The sequence below is a fragment of the Selaginella moellendorffii genome, unplaced genomic scaffold (genome assembly GCF_000143415.4).
Source record: "Selaginella moellendorffii unplaced genomic scaffold, v1.0 SELMOscaffold_7, whole genome shotgun sequence".
NCBI classification, from domain to species: domain Eukaryota; kingdom Viridiplantae; phylum Streptophyta; class Lycopodiopsida; order Selaginellales; family Selaginellaceae; genus Selaginella; species Selaginella moellendorffii.
Genome location: NW_003314268.1, coordinates 2,498,187 through 2,518,717, shown reverse-complemented (window position 1 = coordinate 2,518,717; position 20,531 = coordinate 2,498,187). Strand labels below are relative to the sequence as shown.

General features: G+C 39.4%; 1 protein-coding gene and 1 pseudogene across 1 annotated transcript; both read right to left on the bottom strand.

Moving 5' to 3' along the window:
• Window positions 1-14,119: 14,119 nt before the first annotated feature.
• On the bottom strand, window positions 14,120-18,010 carry LOC112345212 (annotated as a pseudogene).
• LOC112345211 (nuclear pore complex protein NUP214-like) lies at window positions 17,963-20,186 on the bottom strand. The gene is made up of 9 exons (XM_024671535.1): window positions 20,077-20,186; window positions 19,311-19,480; window positions 19,066-19,160; window positions 18,836-19,013; window positions 18,634-18,774; window positions 18,454-18,578; window positions 18,283-18,395; window positions 18,110-18,237; window positions 17,963-18,056 (listed from the first exon to the last, which is right to left on the bottom strand). Exons 1-9 carry the CDS (start codon window positions 20,184-20,186, stop codon window positions 17,974-17,976), a joined length of 1,143 nt encoding a protein of 380 aa, XP_024527303.1. The 3' UTR covers window positions 17,963-17,973.
• Between the last annotated feature and the right edge of the window lie 345 nt (window positions 20,187-20,531).

Sequence of the window (20,531 nt, the reverse complement as noted above, 5' to 3'; positions counted from 1 at the left end):
TGACTAACACATGCTTTGGGATTTCACCACAAGCCTCTCTTAGTACTAGGAGTTAGTCTCTAGGACAAGTTTGAAACTTACTAAATATGGAATGTCCCTAGATTGTGAATTTAGACACAGGATGAATACTATTGTGTTTAAGACAATCTCTACATTCCATAGATATGTCAAATGAGCAAATCTAGACATTTTCCATAAATAGCATTTGGGACTAGATGGTACTAATACAAGGTGCATGATAGCGAGGGTGTTTGGTAGACACAATAAGCTATCATCTAGCAAATATTAAGGGACCAAACTCAATATCACGGGGGTTCCTAACACTAATAAGTATAAGTCAACGAATGAGTTTCTCTAACCAGATCAAGTATGCTCGACTAATAGCACTTAGGAATTCCGTCCTTATGCTCATTTGGTCAAGTGCACATGCGAAGATTAATTTTTCAACTATCTTAGGCATAGACTAATAACGGGTCCAGTAATACTAACCTTTTGCCATCGTGGCAGTAAGGAAAGAATATCCGAAAGGACTAGCCAATAGGTAACTTTCGATACCCAAAGTCACATTCGCAACAATACCCAAAGAACGAATGCGAAGCCTTTGCACCCAAATGTGTACCCACTCGGATCATCATTTTCATCTCTACGTATGCAATAAGACTATTTGCCCAATCTCATTGGATAGTACTTGCTAAGATATATGCTTTGATACCAAATGTAGCACACGTAATTTACCATAGAATAACCATGAAGTGGAACCTAAACCCTCCATATGCCACATGTCACATGCCACGTGCCACATGCCATGTGTCTAAAGGATAGTGGAGTGGAACCCGAGTTTCAAAGCCTTGGGCCATTGAATGAAGGAAGGAGCCAAATTCCTAAGCACAAAGCTAAAGAATGATAGAACTGGAGCAAGAAGCAACTCCCAAGTATATAGCCCAAGAAGTGAAGGGACAAAAGCATGAAGTGACTTGGAATATTCTTAGAGCATATAGCATCCCAATGCAAGGACTAATATGGAAAATGGAGCTAAATGGAGTTTAGTGTTATTTCAGCATACCAATGACCTAACGCAAGGATATAGATACTCCATTAGCTAGCATGGTGTGGAACTTGGGCTTAAACCCAAACTGGATGCAGAACAAGAATAGATATGCAAACAAAAGTTAAACTAAACTTCAGGTTGGTCAACTATACCCAACTTACCCACTATCCCTACTATACATTTGATACCCCCCACCCTTCAGAAACACATGCTTTGGGCTTTCACCTTTAGCCACCCTTAGTACTAGTCTATAGGGTTAACTTGAAATTTATTAAATATAGAATGGCATTAGATTGTGAATTTGGACACAGGACAAATACTATTGTGTTCAAAACAATCTCTACATTCCGTAGATATGCCAAATTCACAAATCTAAACACTTTCCATAAGTAGTAATTAGAACCAAATAGTATTAACACAAGATGCACAATAGAAAGGGTGTTTAGCAGACATCTTCCATAATAAGCTATCATCTAGCAATATTGAAGGACTAATCTCAATATACAAAGGTTTTTGTCAAGTTAGTGCAAGACAAAGTAAAAGAGAACTAACAAGCCAGGCCAAATATACTTGGCTAAATAGACACTTAGGAATTCCTTCCTTATGTTTGGCCAAGTACAGATGCTAATTCTAGTTTATTAGCACTTGAACAAAAGGGACTGATAAAGGGTTTAGTAATACTGATCTTTTGCTATTGTCACAATAAGGAAAAAATATTCGAAAGGATTAGCCAATAGATAACTTTTGATACTTGGAATCATATTCGCAATAGAATAGCATATATGAATTTACCTTCTAGTTCAAGGTAAATCCTTTCCTTGTTTAATCATATAAGAATCTTTATACATCTCTAGATATAAAACTTGTTTGGCAAAGAATTAGCATAGGTGAAATGGGTAGATAGGGAGGAAAGAGGAGGCAAACAATCCCAAACACTAAAAGGCCACTAGATTTTCATGTGAATGTAGTGGGAATTCAAGTAGTCTCAACTGTCAAAGCAGTTGAGTGAATACACAATGAGTTCCCTTCAACAATGAATTCAAATTGCAACTTTACTGTTAAATTGTCCTCATGCAACACATCAATTTCTTCGTCTCCAATATTATTATCAACCACTACTTATGAAATTTTTATTTCCAAGCTAGTAGGTCTCATGGTACTCCAATAGTTTTAAGTGTGGCAAACTTTGGGAATTTACATATTCTAGAGACTCATATTACTCAAGTATCTTTATTTTTCTTGTATTAGCATGCCAAGAAATACATTGTATTTTTCAGCATGTTTCCCCATTAGCTACATTTGTTCATACGGTTGCAGCATCAAGTATGTGACAACAAAGAACTTGCAATGATTGAGCTACTAGTTCAATAGTCGCAAACTAATGTTGATGGCAACTTTCAATTGACTCCTAAAACATTTATATTTGCAAAGTTGATCAAGTGGATTATGATCCCAAAGAAAATGAAGTAAGCACCTTTCCTTGTGATAGTGTTCTTAACATGCAAATCCTTTCTCTTAGAGTAGAGGTCCTACTTAGAAATTTCCCCTCCCCTCCAAATAAAACTTCCCCACCCCCCCAATCCTCCAAAGTTACATTCATGACAACTACTCTCCTTTACGTACAAAGATGCTAGATCCCTATCCTTTAGTTGTCACCAACAAAAAAATAACTAATAGAATTAGCCACCCTCACTACTCCAAATGCCATTTAACTTACAGAGGAATGATAGAGCTTTGCCTATAGGGATATAAAGAAAGAACCAAAAGCCTAAATCTATTGAGCACAAATTAATCCTAATAGGAAGATTTAGACAACTATTGTTTACATGACCACCCCCTTTTTGTAAAAATGGGTCAACAAGAGAGAGGTAGAAACTTAGTATCAATTTATAATAATTATCCCTATGGTTATAGATTGAATCCATGCACCAAAATGCTGAAATCAACTTGCTAAAACCAAACTAAAAATACTAATAAAAGAAACTTTTGTTTAAAATGTATTGATTTACAAGACTAATTAGAAAGGATTACAAAAATTACTTATTACTATAATTCTCATACTCCATGATAAACTCATAGACATGCGTAAGATTCCTAAGAGGTTCTTATAAGCTCCTAAGTTTAGACTTCTCAGGAGGTTACCTAACCCAGTACTATTCAAACCCAAGAACGTTTAACCCCCAAGACCCTTAACTAATTGAAAAAGGGGGTGCACTCTTGTTTATAGACCCTTTCCCTTTATATTTGAACCCTATGGACTATCTCTTGAGTCGTTCTCTTTGGTTGCTTATAATTCACCACGCTTCATGCCCTAGTGAACGGAAGCTAAGAGCCACAGCTCTCTTAACACCCTACCCCGGGTCAAGCCTAACTGGAGCAAATTGGACATGCCAAATGTCAATCAATATGTGATGCGATTCCCCTAAGCTAACTAATAAAGTCAAACCTAAGACCGCTCCAATACCAAATGTAAGTTCCTGAGTTTAGGCTTCCTGGGAAGTCACCCAGCCCAATACTATTCAAACCCAAGAACACTTAACCCAAGACCTTTAACCGATTGGAAAAAAAGGTGCACTCTTGGTCATAAGCCCTTTCCCTTTATATTTAAACCCCATGAACCATTTCTTAAGTCATTCTTTTTTATTTTTTACAGTTCCCAAGTTGATTCACAAGAGGGTAACTTTTCCACTTAACAAGATATTCCTTCGCATAAACATGTCTCCAAAATTAAAAATCCAAGATAATTTCAACTTCATACTCAAATGCACCATTTACAATATCTGGTGGTGGACGAATCTCCCCTTGGTCTACAGTATCCATAGTGTACGGTGCCAATAAATTGATATGAAATACATTATGAACATTGACATCTCTAGAAGAAGATCCAACTAATATGATACATCACCAATCCTCTTTAATACCCGATAGGGACCAACATATCTTGGTAATAACTTCTGGGACAAAGATCCCTTCATATTTAAGTCTCATAAAGATAACCAAACTTGGTCTCCCACCTAATAAGTTACATCTCGATAATGTTAATCTTTATCACATCAATATTTTTCCTGAGCTTTGCCCATTACCTTAATTACCATAGACCAACCTTGGTGCAACTACTCCACATAAATTTCAATGACTAAGATCAACACTTTGGATATTGGTCTCAATATAACAATTTGTTAAGGAATCCCATGAGCATTCTCTTGTAGCATCTCCTATAAAGAACCCAATAGTATTATGAAATGTGTAGTTATAATAGATTTTTGTTATTTCCAATTGCTCAACCTGTCGTATTGGTTTATTGCATAGTACCATAAATAAGCCTCAACCTAAACATTCAGCTATATTAAACCTCAACTTGGTACCAAACAATTGAAATAGTATGCCCCAAAACTTCTCCATAAATTCAAATCCCTACTTGAGATTATATCTTTCATGAACCTATACTACTTTATGAAAAAAGTTTTAGCACTTAATTTTCATTCACTATTTCTATAGTTGGAATGAAGTGTGCAATCTTTGACAATTGATCTACAATCATTATCAAAGTGTTATAACCTTTAGACTTCAGTAAGCAAGAGATGAAGTTAAATGTCACACTCTAAATGGCTATATAAGTGTTGGAATGCATTATAACTTCCCAACCTGTTTCTCAATTCTTTGTTTATATTATTGGCATATAGGTCAAGAACAAATATAATCCACTACATCACTTTCCATACCAGACTAGAAAAGTCTTTTTTTCAATGAGGCAAGAGTCTTTCATTTACTGCTATGTCCCATTGCCAGAACATCATGAAGTTCTTGTAAATCAACTATTATAGGTCTTTGAACAAAAGATACAATCTTTCTTTCTTATAATAAATAAGCCCATCTCTAATTGAGAAGTGAAACTTCACATTAGTGCGACTAGCAACTTTCACTACTTCACTACCAAGGTTTTTCTTCAACAACTCCACACAGTGCAATATTGCCTTTACCAATACATCAATTGTATACACAACCTGAACATCTTAATTAATTGCCAACATTTCCCAGAACTAAGTTTGACAACTCAACGCCTCCAAAACAATATTGTCTTTACCATGTTTATAGATGATTTCAATATAAAATATAGCAAGCTTCTTTTGTCAATGAGCCTACTTTAGCATAAATTTTTGCTGCATTGCAAAGTAACTTAGTATGTTACTATCTATATAAACATTGGCATATCCACCAAATAGTGTTTTCAATATTTCAATATAGACACTATAGCAAACATCTCTTTCTTGTGCATAGGCCATTTTTATTATGTTTTCATCCAATTTCTTGAAGTAAAATACAAGATAACCTTATTGCCTTAACATAACACTAACCATATTGCTCACAATCTTGTTACAATATGCTATAGTATAACTAGATGCATTACAATGCACTTTGCAAGAACTATAATCAAAATCTCCTTCAATTGTACAAAAGCATGCTAACAAACTAGTTTGGAAAAAAGAATAAACATTTAATATAGTGGTCAAAACTTTTCAAGACTTCATCATTTCCACCATCTTTGGATCCACCTTAATTATGCCATCACTAACAATATGCCTAAAAGTTTATATGTAATTGACCAAAAGTGCATTTACTCTCTTTAGTATTGAATTTATTTTCTTGTAACTTTTGAAACACTAACTCTAAATGTTTTAAATGATCCTCTAATGGTTCACTACATCCTCGATATATAGGATAACAAATGTGTTTAAATAATCTCTGAATATTCTATCTATCAATATATTGAACGTAATCAAGGCATTACATAGCCCAAATAACAAAACAAGGAACTCATAGGATCCATAATAAGCCTTAAAAATTGTCTTCTTCACATCCTAATTTACCACTCATATCTGATGATACCCAAACCATAAATCAAGTCATATAAAATACTTAGCCTTTCAAAGTTGGTTAAACAAGTCATAAATATGAGGTAATGGATAACTATTTCTTTACTATAATTTTGTTGAGAGCCTGATAATTAAAATACATCCTTATGGTACTATTCTTTTTCATAACAAAAAGGATTAATGCTCCATAAAGCAACTTACTTGGTTAGATATGACTTTTGTCAAAAGGCTCTATAAATTGTTTTTAAGTTCAGTCATTTCTTTGATGTTTAAATGGTATAAAGTCTTTGTGGGTGGTTTAGAACTCGGAAAAATCTCAATTCAATAATCAACTTCACAGCTAGGACATAATCATAATAGCAAATCCTTTGAAAAGATATCTTGATTCCTTGCCAACAATTCTAGAATTTCTTTTAGCATAGGGATCAATTCTCATTATCGATTCGAACTAAATCATTATCACCATCACCCTTCATCACTTGAACTAAAAAGTTCTAACATCCCTTCTTAGCTAGTTTTTGAGTGACTCTCGTAGTTAAGAATTTAGCATCCCAATCTTTTGAGAAATGCTTCTGCAATTAAGAGGATATATTAAGACATCCTTTTGACCTCAATATGATATAACTTTGTCTAACACTATATATCCCTTAGATATACTTGTTGAAAAATTCCATACTAAACACCATTTGAAATTTTGGTATTTTCAACACTATCAAATCTAATCTTTCTTTCCACTTGGATATCTTTACTAGAACATCATTCATAGATTTTCTGGCTACTTGCCCAACTTTTGCAAATCAAAAAGAGTATAAGTGACATTCACTTAGCTTTCAATCCTAACAACTTAATTAAGTCTTTAAATATCACATTGTGTGTAGCTCCTATGCTACTAAATTTTCAATGTTACTTTAGTTACTTAACCATGCCTTTAACTTATTGGAAGAGTCTTACTCATAACCTTCATAAGTTGTAATCTCAAGACTAAATCAACTATGCACTTAGTCCAAGTGCTCCATGTGTCCAATTTCACTTTTGACACCCAAAAGTACCATTAACATCTTAACATATTACTTTTATCTCATTATTAATCTAAGACCACAATCATATCTCTTCAAGACTAGGGGACATGGGGAATACTATCCCTCGATATCCCTCCTTTAGTCCCCACTAAATCCCTCACCATCCATGGTAGTGCTCACTAACACCACTACTATTCTAGGGTTCAAAAACCTGTCACTAAGCTCTAGTAACCTTTGGAACTTCTTCACCATATAACCATACCTTTAGTCATTAAGCAAGAAGACCATGGTCTGGGACTCTAGAGGATGACATTTCAAAATACCACAGCCCAACATGAGTTTTGTAAGTACCCCTTTGCACCCCATTCTATTGCCACTAAGGTGCCCCAACCATATGGCTAGAGTGAGGTTCCTATGAGCAATACAAGGTATCCAAGTAGATAGTGCCACCCACATTTGGATTAGGAGCATCAACCATCCAATTTCCCAGGGGAGCTAAAGTTGACTCTAGAATACTTCACTAAGTTACTATACTTGTCTATATTCACTCTAGTTTTGAACTCCTTAATAGTTATATTATCACCCCCCATGTGAGTGTAACCTTCCTTGATCACAATAGCCTTTCCTGGCTAAATTGGTTCCACTAGAGTCCTTCCTCTTACTATCCTATAGGGACTCACTAAACCCCCTAGGGTTTGGGAGACAATTGCTTTGGGCTTTTACCCTCAAACTCTACTTGAATTTAGACTCTAATTTGGACTTAAACTCAGACTCGGTCTCAGACCTAGTCTCAATTTCGGTCTCAAACTCCATCTTCAGTTTTGGACTTGGACCTGGTCTCAAACTCCATCTTAGCCTCCATCTTGGACTCTTTCTTGGACTCCATCTCAAACTTAGTCCTGACACTTGCCATATGTTAATCCCTCTTGTATCCCTATCTAGAGACTTACTTATTAATCACTTTGTGCTCATTCCTCAAGCACTCTGTTGGGAGTTCACTCTTGCCTCTCAACTTTCCGAGTTGAAACTTTTAGTCCAAATGTGTTATGCTTGTTGGACTTCCACTTTGGCCACTATCATATGGCACCCTTTGGCCCCATATTAGGGTTTAAGGGATTTATGTCTTACACCATCTTGATTATCACAGGATTTGGTATCTATGAATAAAGTTTATGAGGTACATTAATGGATCACTTCTTGCATTGATTGCAAGAAAAGCTTAAGGAAAGTAACTCACCTCTTCTTCGTCATAGTCCACATAACTAATTTTTCAACCCCTTCAGCTTCACCACTACCATTTTCTCTTATAACATTGACACAAAACTTTGTTTTATACTTGTTAGGACATTTCGAGGACTTATATCTTACCTTTCTACAATAGAAGTTCCACTAAAAGCAAGTTTTATAGGTCATTATTGCTTGTACCTACTAGGAAGAGGAACAAAGCATATAAGACCAAAAGAGGCTAGTAGTGGCAAACTTAGACTCCAACTTATATTCAAACTTTAATTATGAGCCTAATACAATAATACATAATTTATAGTCATCCAAATGCTGAAATAATTTTTTTTCCTTTGTATATTTTTCCAGTTTATGGCATTTTTAGCACAAGTAGATTTCAGTTGCCTAAGTATTTTTGCCCTTTGGTCTAGCTTAAGACTCTAAAGACCAAGACACTATATCCATTTCCTATGAACTTGGAATTTCCCAACTAACATTATAAAAGTATGTGTGTCTCACTAATGCAACATGGAGAGGTGCATATTGTAGAATTCCCTCTAGTGAGGTACTTCAACATATTTGAATTAACGTTCTAATGCATAAGTCTGGAACAACTTAGAGTATTGTTAATTTCTGTTAAGTAGTTAGGTATTGTTTCAGCTGATGGCAAATATGAGGTGCTTGTGCAATACAGAACAATGCTACACTCTTCAATAGACAGCTTTCTAAGATACAATGACAAGTATACAATATTAATGAGCCTTATACTCTTTATTTTTGTTTTTAGCATATGTGTATAAGCTTTTTTTGTTGTAATATATTGCAAACTTGTATCCTATGGATTTTATGTGCATGCTATTATCTATAGTGTCATACACTATATAGTTGTATCTGAGCTTGTGATGATAAAAGAAGCCTATATAATTTTTACACTTACATAAAAGCAATGAAGCACTTTAGGTGACCAAAATGCATTTGTAGTAATCATGCTAATGAATATTGCTGTTGAGGCTAATATGATTCAAGTTTGGGTTGTTGTAACCTGACCATTCATTTGTGGCACCTCTACTTGAAACTAGGTGAGAGATGTTGTTTTCAAAATGAAATTTAATTTGTTTTTGCACTCATTTAGCAATGTATAGAGCATCTATAGTGGGAAGTTTTTGAATGTGCTATCTGGTATTATAAGTAAGCAATAGAGGATGATGGTAATTTGCATGCATTGAATCCCTAACATAAGCAAATTTTATAATGTGTTCACATCATATTTGATGGATCTTTCAGATTGGGTGGCTACATTAGAATCATTATGAGGTTTGTGTATTTTGATTAGTAGATAATTTTAGGCGCTCTCATATACCAACAAACCTTTTCCAACCAATGGAATATAAATAGAAGTAAATTCTCTCATTTTCATGTTAACTAGTTTTTTTTTCCTTACATGCCATTAGTATAATGTTGCCTTTGAAATAAACAAGTGTTATGAATATAATTTTGTGTATCAAAGGGTATTTGTCAGCTAGTCCTTACGGATATTCTTTTCTTACTGCTATAATGGCAAAAGTTTAGTACAGTTGAATTTCTTTATTAACCCATCTTGTACTAGTGGAGTTAATTGGACAAGGAATTCTTGTCTCATTGTATCTTATATTGGTTAATGACAAATACCCTCACCTAATGAGTTTAATCCCTTAATATTGCTATATGATAGCTTATTGTGTCCACTAGACACTCTCGCTATTATGCTCTATGTGTTGGTCATGTTTTTAGTCTATATACTATTTATGATAAGTGTTTAGATCTACTCAAAATGCTTACTCATTATTCTGCATCCAAATTGAGTCTATGCTCACCTTTATTCTACTTTAGTCAATAGGGTACTTTCCTCCTCATATTAAGCCATCAATTGCCAAAATTGTGCCAGACACTATTTTGCATGCAAGAGTTGGATACAAGGAGTTCATGCTTATAGGGGATATTAAGTATGTATAGTGTAATAAGCTTGGAGCTTAGCTCCAAATTCATGTGGACTATATTTGGTATTAGAAGAATTATCTCAATGATTCCAATCCAACTTTTATCAAAGTTTCTAACTCTAGTTGCATTTATAAAGACTTTTCTAGTACATTTAAAACAACTTTTATAGAATTAATTGGATTGCACCATTCAGTAAAAACATTATATGTATATTCATTTATTGATAGAGGCATGTATATAGTTGATGAGTAAAACAAAACTATATTGATGACACTGAAACCTCTAGACGAGTGAATCAAGAGGAGGAAACTCTTACTAAAGATGCTATAAAAGAGGCTAAGGTGGAGTCAAAAAAGGAAGATCTCAAGGTTGTGACACCACAACATATAGCTCAAGACATTGAGATCAAGAATTTGCAAAAGAAAATTTACAAATTAAAGAAAGAAAACAAGAAGAGGAAGAAAGAAGCTAAAGTAGCTAAATTAATTAAACCTAAACAACTAAAATCTTTTTTAAGTTCTAAGGATGATAAGGTTTTACAATTGCCCTTAGTTGCATGAGTTTCAAAGTTCAAACCTCTAAAACCACTCAATTTTAGAGGTATATGAGACTATCAAGTTTTGGAAGACTGAGTTTATAATATAGAAAAAAATTTCATAGTAGCAAATATGGATGATCTTATGAAAGTGTGTGCACTCCTTTTTCACCAATCATGCCAAAACTTGGTGGTGCTAGATGTGTGTTAAAAAAAGGTAAACTAAAAGTTAGATTAAGATGCAATCTCGTATCTGTAAAGAATACTTGCTAGATGGTCTTGGGTTGAAACTTTATGTAGAGCTACGTGGCTAAAGTAACATAGAAACTTTATGCACTATATTAATGCATTTGCTCATAAATGCTTTATGATTGTAAATATGAGTGACAAAGATGCCCAAAGTTATTTCTTAGAAGGTTTAGATTTACTTTCTTGCCATGAGATTTTAAAGTTTAAATTAAAGATATATCTAGAGTGTAAAGAGGTAATATAACAAGTTGCCTTCAATCATTCACTCATAGAATAGTATTAACAATCATATGCTACTACCTTGGACTCTAGGAATAAAGAAGGTGAATAGAAATAGAGGGAAGGGAAATTCCACTCTAGAGGCTTATAAGTGATAATTAATAAGGGTGATGGTTGGCAATTCACTTCCAAGAATTTGCCAAGAAATGTATGCATAAAAAATAAGACTAAGGAATCGCTTAAATATGTGTGTTTTGATAAGTCCCTCTGATGATGTTGGGAACACAATAAAGGGACCAAAGGGATTAAGGTTGTCTTTGGTTGTCTTGCATAGTCACTAGGCTGTCTTCCAGGTCCCTGGTCCCTAGTTGCTTCCTCCTATTCATTTCTATCTTTTACACCTACAAGAATTTACTAAGAAATGTATGCATAAAAAACAAGACTAAGGAATAGTTTACATATCATGTTTTAAGAAGTCCCTTTGATGATGTTGGGATTAAACACGATAAAGGAACTATAGGATAAAGGTTGTCTTTGGTTGTCTTGCCTTGCCACTAGATTGTCATCATTGCAACCAAGTTGTCACCAGATTGTCTTCATTTGCAACCAGGTTGTCCTTTATTATAAATTGCCTTACAAATTACATGCCATACCCAAGTCCCCTAGAGTGTGGGAGTGCTAGTGTGGAATTCTAAAGTGAGGATGAGTGAGGATTATAGAGATTCTCTTCTACAATTCTTTAAAATGTTTTTAAAGGACTAGCATAGGCAAATTACTAGTCTACAAATGTTTTGATAGAAAATAATTATTAGCTTAGATAGTTTGTAATGATATTTACATAATAGTTACTCTAGTCCTAATTATATAGCATCCAAAATATTTTTACAGTATTGTTACTCTTATTAATTTTGGCCGCTGTCAAGCATGGCGAAAGAGAATTGATTGAATCAAACACGTGCTTTGCATAGGATGTTACATGTGTCACTTGTCTCACTGTTCCTTCCACTGTACCAGCACTGAAAGTCATGAGAAACATATGAGAAAAATGAAAGGATGAATCTATTTGATGATGATTTCCCAAGATCACAATTTTGTCCAACTTCGAGACGTCTCATGGAATGAGCACAATCGCCCAGGCTATCTATCGTTTACCATTGAAGAGGACTAGTGAGATGATAAAGCCCTAAACTGATGTGTAAATTCGGTTTCCAAGAATCTCCCAAGGTTCTCAATGTCAATAAAGGCGTCATCCAACTTTTGACCCCAAAAGTTGTCTTGCACATCTCCCCTAACTTGTGGCGCACTTAAAACCTCTTGAGGTTGCCCACAGAAGTTGTTTTGCACATCTCCGCCAACTTGTGCCGCACAATCACCACCAAACTCTAGGGGTTGCACCCAGAAGTCGTTGTTTTGCACATCCCTGCAAACTTGTGTAGCAAAATCACCACCAAGCCCTGGAAGTTGCCCCCAGAAGTTATTTTGCAAATCTCTGCCAACTTGTGCTGTACAAACACCACCCCAGAAGTTGTTTTGCATACCTCTGCGGAACTCTTGATCCGGTTGCCACGGAGTTTGAGATGATTCCCCAGCGAATTCGCCCAGAAAACCCTGCCCGGCTCTCGTCTCGTCCATGCTGGCTCCTCCATCGCTGCTGCTGCTCGATGTTTTGGCTTTCCGTTTGCTGGGCGATGTGGGCGATACTACCCTTATCTTGCCACCCTGCGTCTACTTTTTCTTGCACGGCCGTGCCCTACAAGCGAAACGCGGCTGGTCGCGCTTGTCGTTGTTGTAGTAATCAAATCGCGTGTCGTAAGCTTGGCAGTGTGGGCACTGGTACAAGTTGTCCGGAAGGTCGTGAGGCTCCCACATGTTGTACAGCTTTTGCTCCCGCACTTGCTGGGCCGTGAGCTTGCAAGCCCTCTCGTTTAATATGTGCTAAAGTAAATGTTAACACTAAATAGACCTTTTAACGCTAAAAAATCTCAGATAGACGGTCAAATTAAAAGTTATTTGTGTCGCTGGAAAAATGTTGAAGCTCTCTTTTGGGTGAGGTGTATCAATCAATCAACTCATTTGCATCAACCTACAAGTTGCTCAGAACCTGACCACTCAAAGCATGGGAGGATCACCACTCCTTTCTTTCTCAAATATTACCTCTTTCTATACAGGACAATCTTCTGTGAGCGTCAAAAAGAAACAAAACAAAACTCCTTTTGTTTCAATTTTTTTATCTTTTAAAATCTCCACACTTTTCACTATCAACTCCCAAGCCCAGATGAACCTCCAAGTCACAGGCCGAGAAGAATTCTCTGGATCTATTTTGTAGTGCTGCGAAAAAGCTTTGGCTTCCCTGTGAACAATTCAGTGAACCCAGCCTGTTACACTTCGCGTACAAGCAAGCGTCACAGCGAAAGACGAGCTAACAAAGAGAGGGAAAAAAGAAGAAAAACAAAGAGAAACGCAGAGTGTGGTGGTAAGATATTTGTGGTGGCCAAAGCGGGTCTAGCCATGAAGCGATAGGCTTTTCGTCCTTGGCGAGACAATGAAATACTCAAACATCCACGCAGTTAAGTAGAACGGCCAAGCCAAGACAAGGCAAGAGTTTCGACAAACCTTATGTGTTGTGTGAGAGGGACAAGAGCTTCCTTCTCCAGCGTTGTACATATAACGCATTCCTTCCTTCTCCTCCGCTACGTTTCAAGAGCCCTTTTGTTGTTTTGTTCGCTTGCTCGTCATCATCCACCAGTGTTTGGCTTTGCAATCGCAAGCAGCTTCCTCCTCTCCTCCATCAGAGCTCGGCAGTGCTTGCCGGTCTCTTGGTGCTTCTCGTACGCCGTGAAGAAGCTCTCATTCTCTTTCTTGAGCTCGTTCCACACTGCAGGGATCACAGAACACTTTCTTTAAGTCGGCGATACGACGATTGGAAACGAATTTAATTGAGCAACTACTAGTAAAAGACGAAATTTCTTTGCTTGCCTGTGAGTGTGACAACGGGCTTCACGTTGGAGTGCGTGGACAACGCGGCTACGCATTCGTCGCAGTTCATGTTGAGCAATAGACACTGCTCTATCAAACTTTGTACCTGCAGGAAGGAAGAGCCGAGGCAAATTACACGCATGGGGAGTCGCGGAATTCTTACTTGAAGAATGTACTCGGCTGACACTGGCTGTGAATCCGATGCAGCAGCACGCTCCTCCCTCCGCTCCGAGCTCATCTCGAACGATGAACTTGCAGCCAAAATTTATGGATCACACAAATACCATTTCCTGCATGCTTAAAAAAAATCGCTAGCACATTTCTTCAGGCGACTAGAGAGGAGAAAAGAAACAAACGGGAACCTCTTTCGACTGCCTCGTGTGGGTTATGGAAGACACAAAAGGAATATACCTCGTGTCAGCTGGAAAATCTCCAACGAATGCTCGTAAGAAAAAAAGCTACAACCCTGTCAAGATCAAAGATTCTTACTTCCGATCGAAAAGCAAAACTTAACACCCAAACCTTGCATCACTTTCTCATGGCGGTGAAAAGTGGATTATTCGGCGGTTGTGCAGCACCCGGGAGAAATCCACCAGGCGGTTGTACAGAGCCAAATCCAAAGCCACCAAAGCTTCCGCTGTGGCCAAGCGCTTGAAATCCACCACCTGTCACGCCCATTTAGTTGATTGCTTCCAAGAAACAAACAATAAAAACTTTTACCTGTTGCTGCACCGCTCCTGCGAAACCACCACCGGATGCCGCGGCCGCAAAACCAGCAGTCGACGTAGCACTGGCAAAACCACCGCCGGTTGCCGCAGGAGCAAAACCACCGCCCGGCGAAGCATTTGCGAAACCAGCTGCACCTGACACTGGACCACCAAATCCAACTTGTCTCGTCTGTCCGAATGCACCCAGTGCACTACCCAGCGCGCTCCCAACAGGCTGTCCGAAGCCGCTCGAAGGAGCCTGACCAAATCCACTAGCAGGCGCGGCGGGCTTGGAGAACGCACCACCTTCTGGCGCGGTCGTAAAACCTGTTCCCGGAGAGCTCAAGGAAAATGCAGCCGGCCTGAACAGCTGACCAGGTGGTGGTGCACTCAATGCTCCGAACGAGGTGGCCTGCGGGCTCTGCGTTACGCCAAAAGGATTCGCCGCTGGCGCAGAAGGCAAGGCCGAGCCCAGGCCGAGATTCCCAAAGCCCGAGAGTGCAGTCGAGGGGGCCTCCTCGTCCATGTCATCTTCCTCTTCCTCTGGTGGCGGCCGCACGGCTTGAGTAGTCTGCTGCTGCTGCTGAGATTGAAGCAAAGCCGGAAAACGTGAAGTAACCAGCTGACTAGTAGATTGTGCCGGCGAGCTGGTGTAACCGCTGGAAGAAACTTTTGTTGTCAGTGTGGACGTAGCAGCTGAGGACGATACAAACAATAATGCAATAGCGGGAGACGCTAATGGCGGGAAGCTGAAAGCTGCTGGCTTCACTTCTGATGTAGTACGTGGAGCTGCAGGTAGAAGAGTAGCCGAGGTCGACGAGCTTACAAGCGACTGGGAGGAACCGCTGGAGACGCTACATGTCGCTGCTATATGTGACTGCGCTCGTTCACTGTTTGAGGGCTTCGGCTCCAACTGCTGGAATAATGGAGACAGAGCGCCTAATCTTGTAAAAACACTTCACGTGGGAATTGAGGTGATAGGTGTAGCTTTCAGATCTGAAGATGTAAAAGATGTGGTGACTGGTGTACCTTTCAGCTCCGAAGATGTGGAAGTTGCTGGTGTAGCCTGCACTGTGGAAGCTGTAGTTTCCACTTCCGAAGGTCTGGAAGACGCAACAGCCGGTGCAGCCTTCAACGTCGACGATGAAGTGAACGGTGTAGCCTTCAACTCCAACGATGGTAGCCACGTTGATGATGGTGTCGCTTGAGTGGTGATGCTTGACGTGACTGTGGCCGGGGCGGTAACGAAACGAATACCATTGCCAGAAGTTCTTGAGATGTCAGGAACCTTGAGTGCTGAAGCATTAGAGGACGGCGGCGGCGATCTTAAACCCCAGTCACCAAGAAGAGGCGGAGAATTCTGTGAAGTCCTAGAAGAAAACGAAGGCCTCGTCGTACCCAAAGATGTCGCTGCAGGTGCTAATATGAGAGTCGTCACTTCTGTAACACTTGGCTGCTTCAAAGTTGACTGCGGCTGGAAACTACTGGAGGTTGATTCAAGCAGTTTAGCCTTCCGGTTATTGACCACATGTGTATGCCCAACCATCCTTTTGATCGTGGTTTTCGTTGCTCCAATACCCTGTGAAGTGAACGGAGCAAAAGAATAGGAAACGCAAGAAACGCAACAATACTTACGCTATCTAAGGAATCTCTTCGCCTTCTTGTGCTTTCCGCCGGCGCAAAGCCATCACACAAGATAGACTTGCATGGCGTGGAGAAAACACTCTCGGCTTTAGTCTGCGGTGGCTTGGTCTGTAATAAATACGATTGCATTTTCCGGGGCCTTAGGGAAGTAACATTTGACGATATATTCATCGATTCCATCAAGTCCGCGAGATGTACACATAGCTTATCAGCTGCTTCCATCTGAGAGTTGACTGTGCTGTAAAGACTTTGAATAGATTGGAAGTCTCTGTGCCACATACAAAAAATTAGATCAAAATTACTTGAAAAAACCATTTATACCCCAGTAGACCGTTCTTTCGAAGACATATTTTGAGTATGAAGATGAGACTCGAGATCAGAAATTTGTCTTTTCAATCTCTATATATACCATGGTTAGTCAGATGCATAGGGACGAGTAGTATAAACCTCATCTGCATTGATAACATGCTTTCGCTTGATATCCATTTCCGGGTGAAGCTTGCGATGAACCCAGAGGTCCTGGTACCGCCTATCAGTTGCTTGTTCCACTCGGCTTTCCACGTAAATTCTCCATGCGTCAACTAAATTTCCAGCTCAAATTGTTAGTCGTAATAAGGACAGTAATACCATCAAGGCTTTGATCCCGAAGCTCCTCAACAAACTGACAGTTCTCTTGCAGTTTTTGCTGGATTTTAAAGAATGTAACCATCACACCGAACATTTCCTGGAAGGTTACCTTAAAACTACGGCATCGCGCTGAAATGGCTACAATTTCGTTTTCCAGCTTGTCCACCCCAGACCTTGTTAAACCGGATCCAAAAGAACCTTTCTCGATAATATGCATAAATCCATCAATATCATCATCGATTTTCTTCACCTGCAGAAACAAACTTTGAAGTATAAAAGCCAAAAGTTCAAGTACCTTGTCCATTTCTGCCAGAAAGCCTGCTTCCATTTCAGAAACTCCTTGTGATCGTGAAGAACGTTTCTCAACCTCATGAGACGGAGCGTCTTCCTTTTTAAAAAATGGCTGTCTCTCTACAGGAATTTGTGATGCTCCATCTTGAGGTAAAGGCGGCTCTTTCTCCTTTTGATTAAAATTCACCTGAGCTTTACGCAACTGCTCGTTCACAGTCTTTGATGCAGAAAACACCCTTGGCTGAATGCCATTCATGGTGGTAACATTGGACTCCACACGTACAAGATTTGGTGTTACAGTATTTTCTTCGGCATCCACCTAAAACATAAATCGACCTTTACCCATTCATTCACAAAAATAGGCCACAAACCTTAGGATCAGGAGACTTCGATGCCCACTCCTCAAGACTAGATGGAATCCTGATTAGGCCAGGGCTATACCAACTCTCACCATCCAACCTGAAAAATAAACTATAAAAAATGACAAAAAAACAATAATCATTCGCAATCACCTCAGGACCGAGTATAGCAGAAGTCGTGAGTCAAGTGACGTGCATAACATTACCGGACTTGGGGGAAGAAGTTTTTATGGATTTCTTGGATCAGGCTGTTTTAACAATGATGTTTGATCTATCGCCAGCCCAGTTAAGGCATTGTCACTCGAAGAATCTACAAAGATATACAGTATAAGAACTGTTTACTTAAAAAACATGTCTACTTACCAAACATGGGGATGTCAGCTCTCCACAAATCATCTGACAAATCAAGACTGCAAACACCTTCGGACCGCCAGCCTAGAAGGCCAACATGTGCGTCGATGGACCTTCTACAAGTTGTGAACACGATTTTCCTGGAAAAAGACTTTAAAACACGAAGCCGAGAATATAAATCATACCATGGTTCTAGATTCTGCACAAGCATATACGGACTGTTCATGGGTGGAATAATACTAGCTTCAATCGCAGGAAATCTTCGAGTAACCGCTAAAGCAGAACACTCCGTGCACGCCTGGAAAACGCCAACACAAACGTGTCAGTATTCTTACCTCGCTAATTGAAATAATAACCTCAACTAGTTGTTGCCTACCAGACGCTGAAAGCACAAGCAGCGGACAGGCAATTTCTTCATCGTCCTCCGACTGGACGTAGCTAATTACTATGTTTTGTGGCGAAATCCAGCGTAAAGCATCAACTAGAACAAGCTTAAAATCATTAGCAGCATGCGAGTTTTCAATAAAGACACGTACCATGAGTTTCCAGTCCTTCCTCGCACCCAGGAAATTCTACTGGGAAATTTATGATAAAACTCTTGGCAAAATCAGATGACGCAATCGTTAACTTCATGCTTGTAGCATACATGATCTGCTTGCCAAACTGACTCCAACAAGCTGAAAATGGAATAAGTGAAATGCAATAACAAGAACGATGATAAATCATAAATCTACGCACCAGCAGAAACATTTTCCTTCATGGATGTAGGCTCTTCTCCGATTTTTCCGACGAGAAGCTTTCCTGTGGAAGTCAAGACAAGGTATTTGTTTTTGTCTTGGTCTAAACTACACCACTGAAAATCCTTGATCAAAGCATCGTTGCCGATGTCGCGGATCTCGAACGGTCTAGTGTCGGTCTAGAAAGAAAATCAAAGAACAATCTACAATAAATTGACAACGTAGACGAACCTTGAGCGCCAAAGAAAGGACTCCGTAGAATCGAACAGCGAAGCCGGCACACACAGCAAGCGTGAGCTCGTCCTTTGAAAGCTCCACAATCGAGACTTTTGTCCAGTTCCACGCTCGCCAAGCATTTCTCACTCGCAGAAGCAGGCTTGGGTCCGCTCGAGAGCTCCAAAACGTCCACCGTCCTCACGACTCCAAAACCTACAGTGGAAATATTTCGATTTGGCCAGGAGAATCATGGATCGTACCTGCTGGCTTGGCGAAGAACGTCAAGCCGAAGCGATTGGACACTGAAAGCGCCCGCGCTGGATGATAATCAGAACTAGCCTTCGCGCCAGGCGACAGGAGTGATACGCCTCCACCGATCGCCTTGAACGCGATATCTACATTCTCTTCGGGCGCCTCTCCACCATAAACCCTAACCCGGAAAAAACAAACTATTATATAAGAACAACGTTTTCTTACATTTCTAATATTTATTTGTTATGGAATCACACCGGCATGGTTCAAGCCTTCTCTAGGGACATGATTTAACTAATAGCACGGCTTGGGGGTGCTCTCACAAGAGTTTTGTTCCGATGTAAGACATAGTGCATATGCCACCACTGGGCATTTGCTGCTAGCCTTACGCTTTAAGCCATAAGAATTCTCTCGGGCATTAAACCTTCGATACCTTCCTGTAAAACCTTCACTCAGACGCGACTTCTAAGACAACGCATTGGCATAGAGATAAAAAATCCCTCTCGCTCCCTCCAGATGGTTACTGTGAGACAAGGTCAAGCAAGTGTGTTTTGAAAGCAAGACCTCCATTCCCATTTAGTGTACTACTCTGTGTCCTTCCATTCATGGATCTTCTCTCCCACCCAATTTTGAGTGCCTTAGTGCTGCTTGCTGCAGCTCTCTGGTTCTCTTCTACTAGAAGAAGAAATCCTCCAGGAAATCTCCCTCCAGGACCACTCAACTTGCCAGTCATTGGCTGTCTCCACAAGCTCGGCTCGCTCCCTCACATCTCACTTCACAAACTCTCCAAGAGATATGGCGATGTGATGCACTTGAAGCTCGGCAGCGTGCCCACAGTCATAATCATCTCCGAGAGAGCTGCCAAAGAGATTTTCAATCGCCATGGCCTCGAGTTTGCCTCCAAAGCTCCACTGATCTGCGGGAAATACTTTGGCAACGACTACAATGGTCTAGTTTTCAGCCAATAGACTCCGGAAGTGAAACTCTACAGGAAGCTCATCAACACTCACTTGCTCTCGCCGACCAAGCTCAAAGCTTATGATGGAATCCGTCGTGAGGAGCAGCACCGTCTTGCTTGATCTCTCAGTGACGAGCGAGGGAATCCGGTCCTCCTGCTGCAAAAGATCCACGACATGAACATGAACGTGATAATTTACATGCTATTTGGGAAGCGCTTCTGTGGACACTACAAAAACACTGCGAATGTCGACGAGTTCGTGCAAGCGATC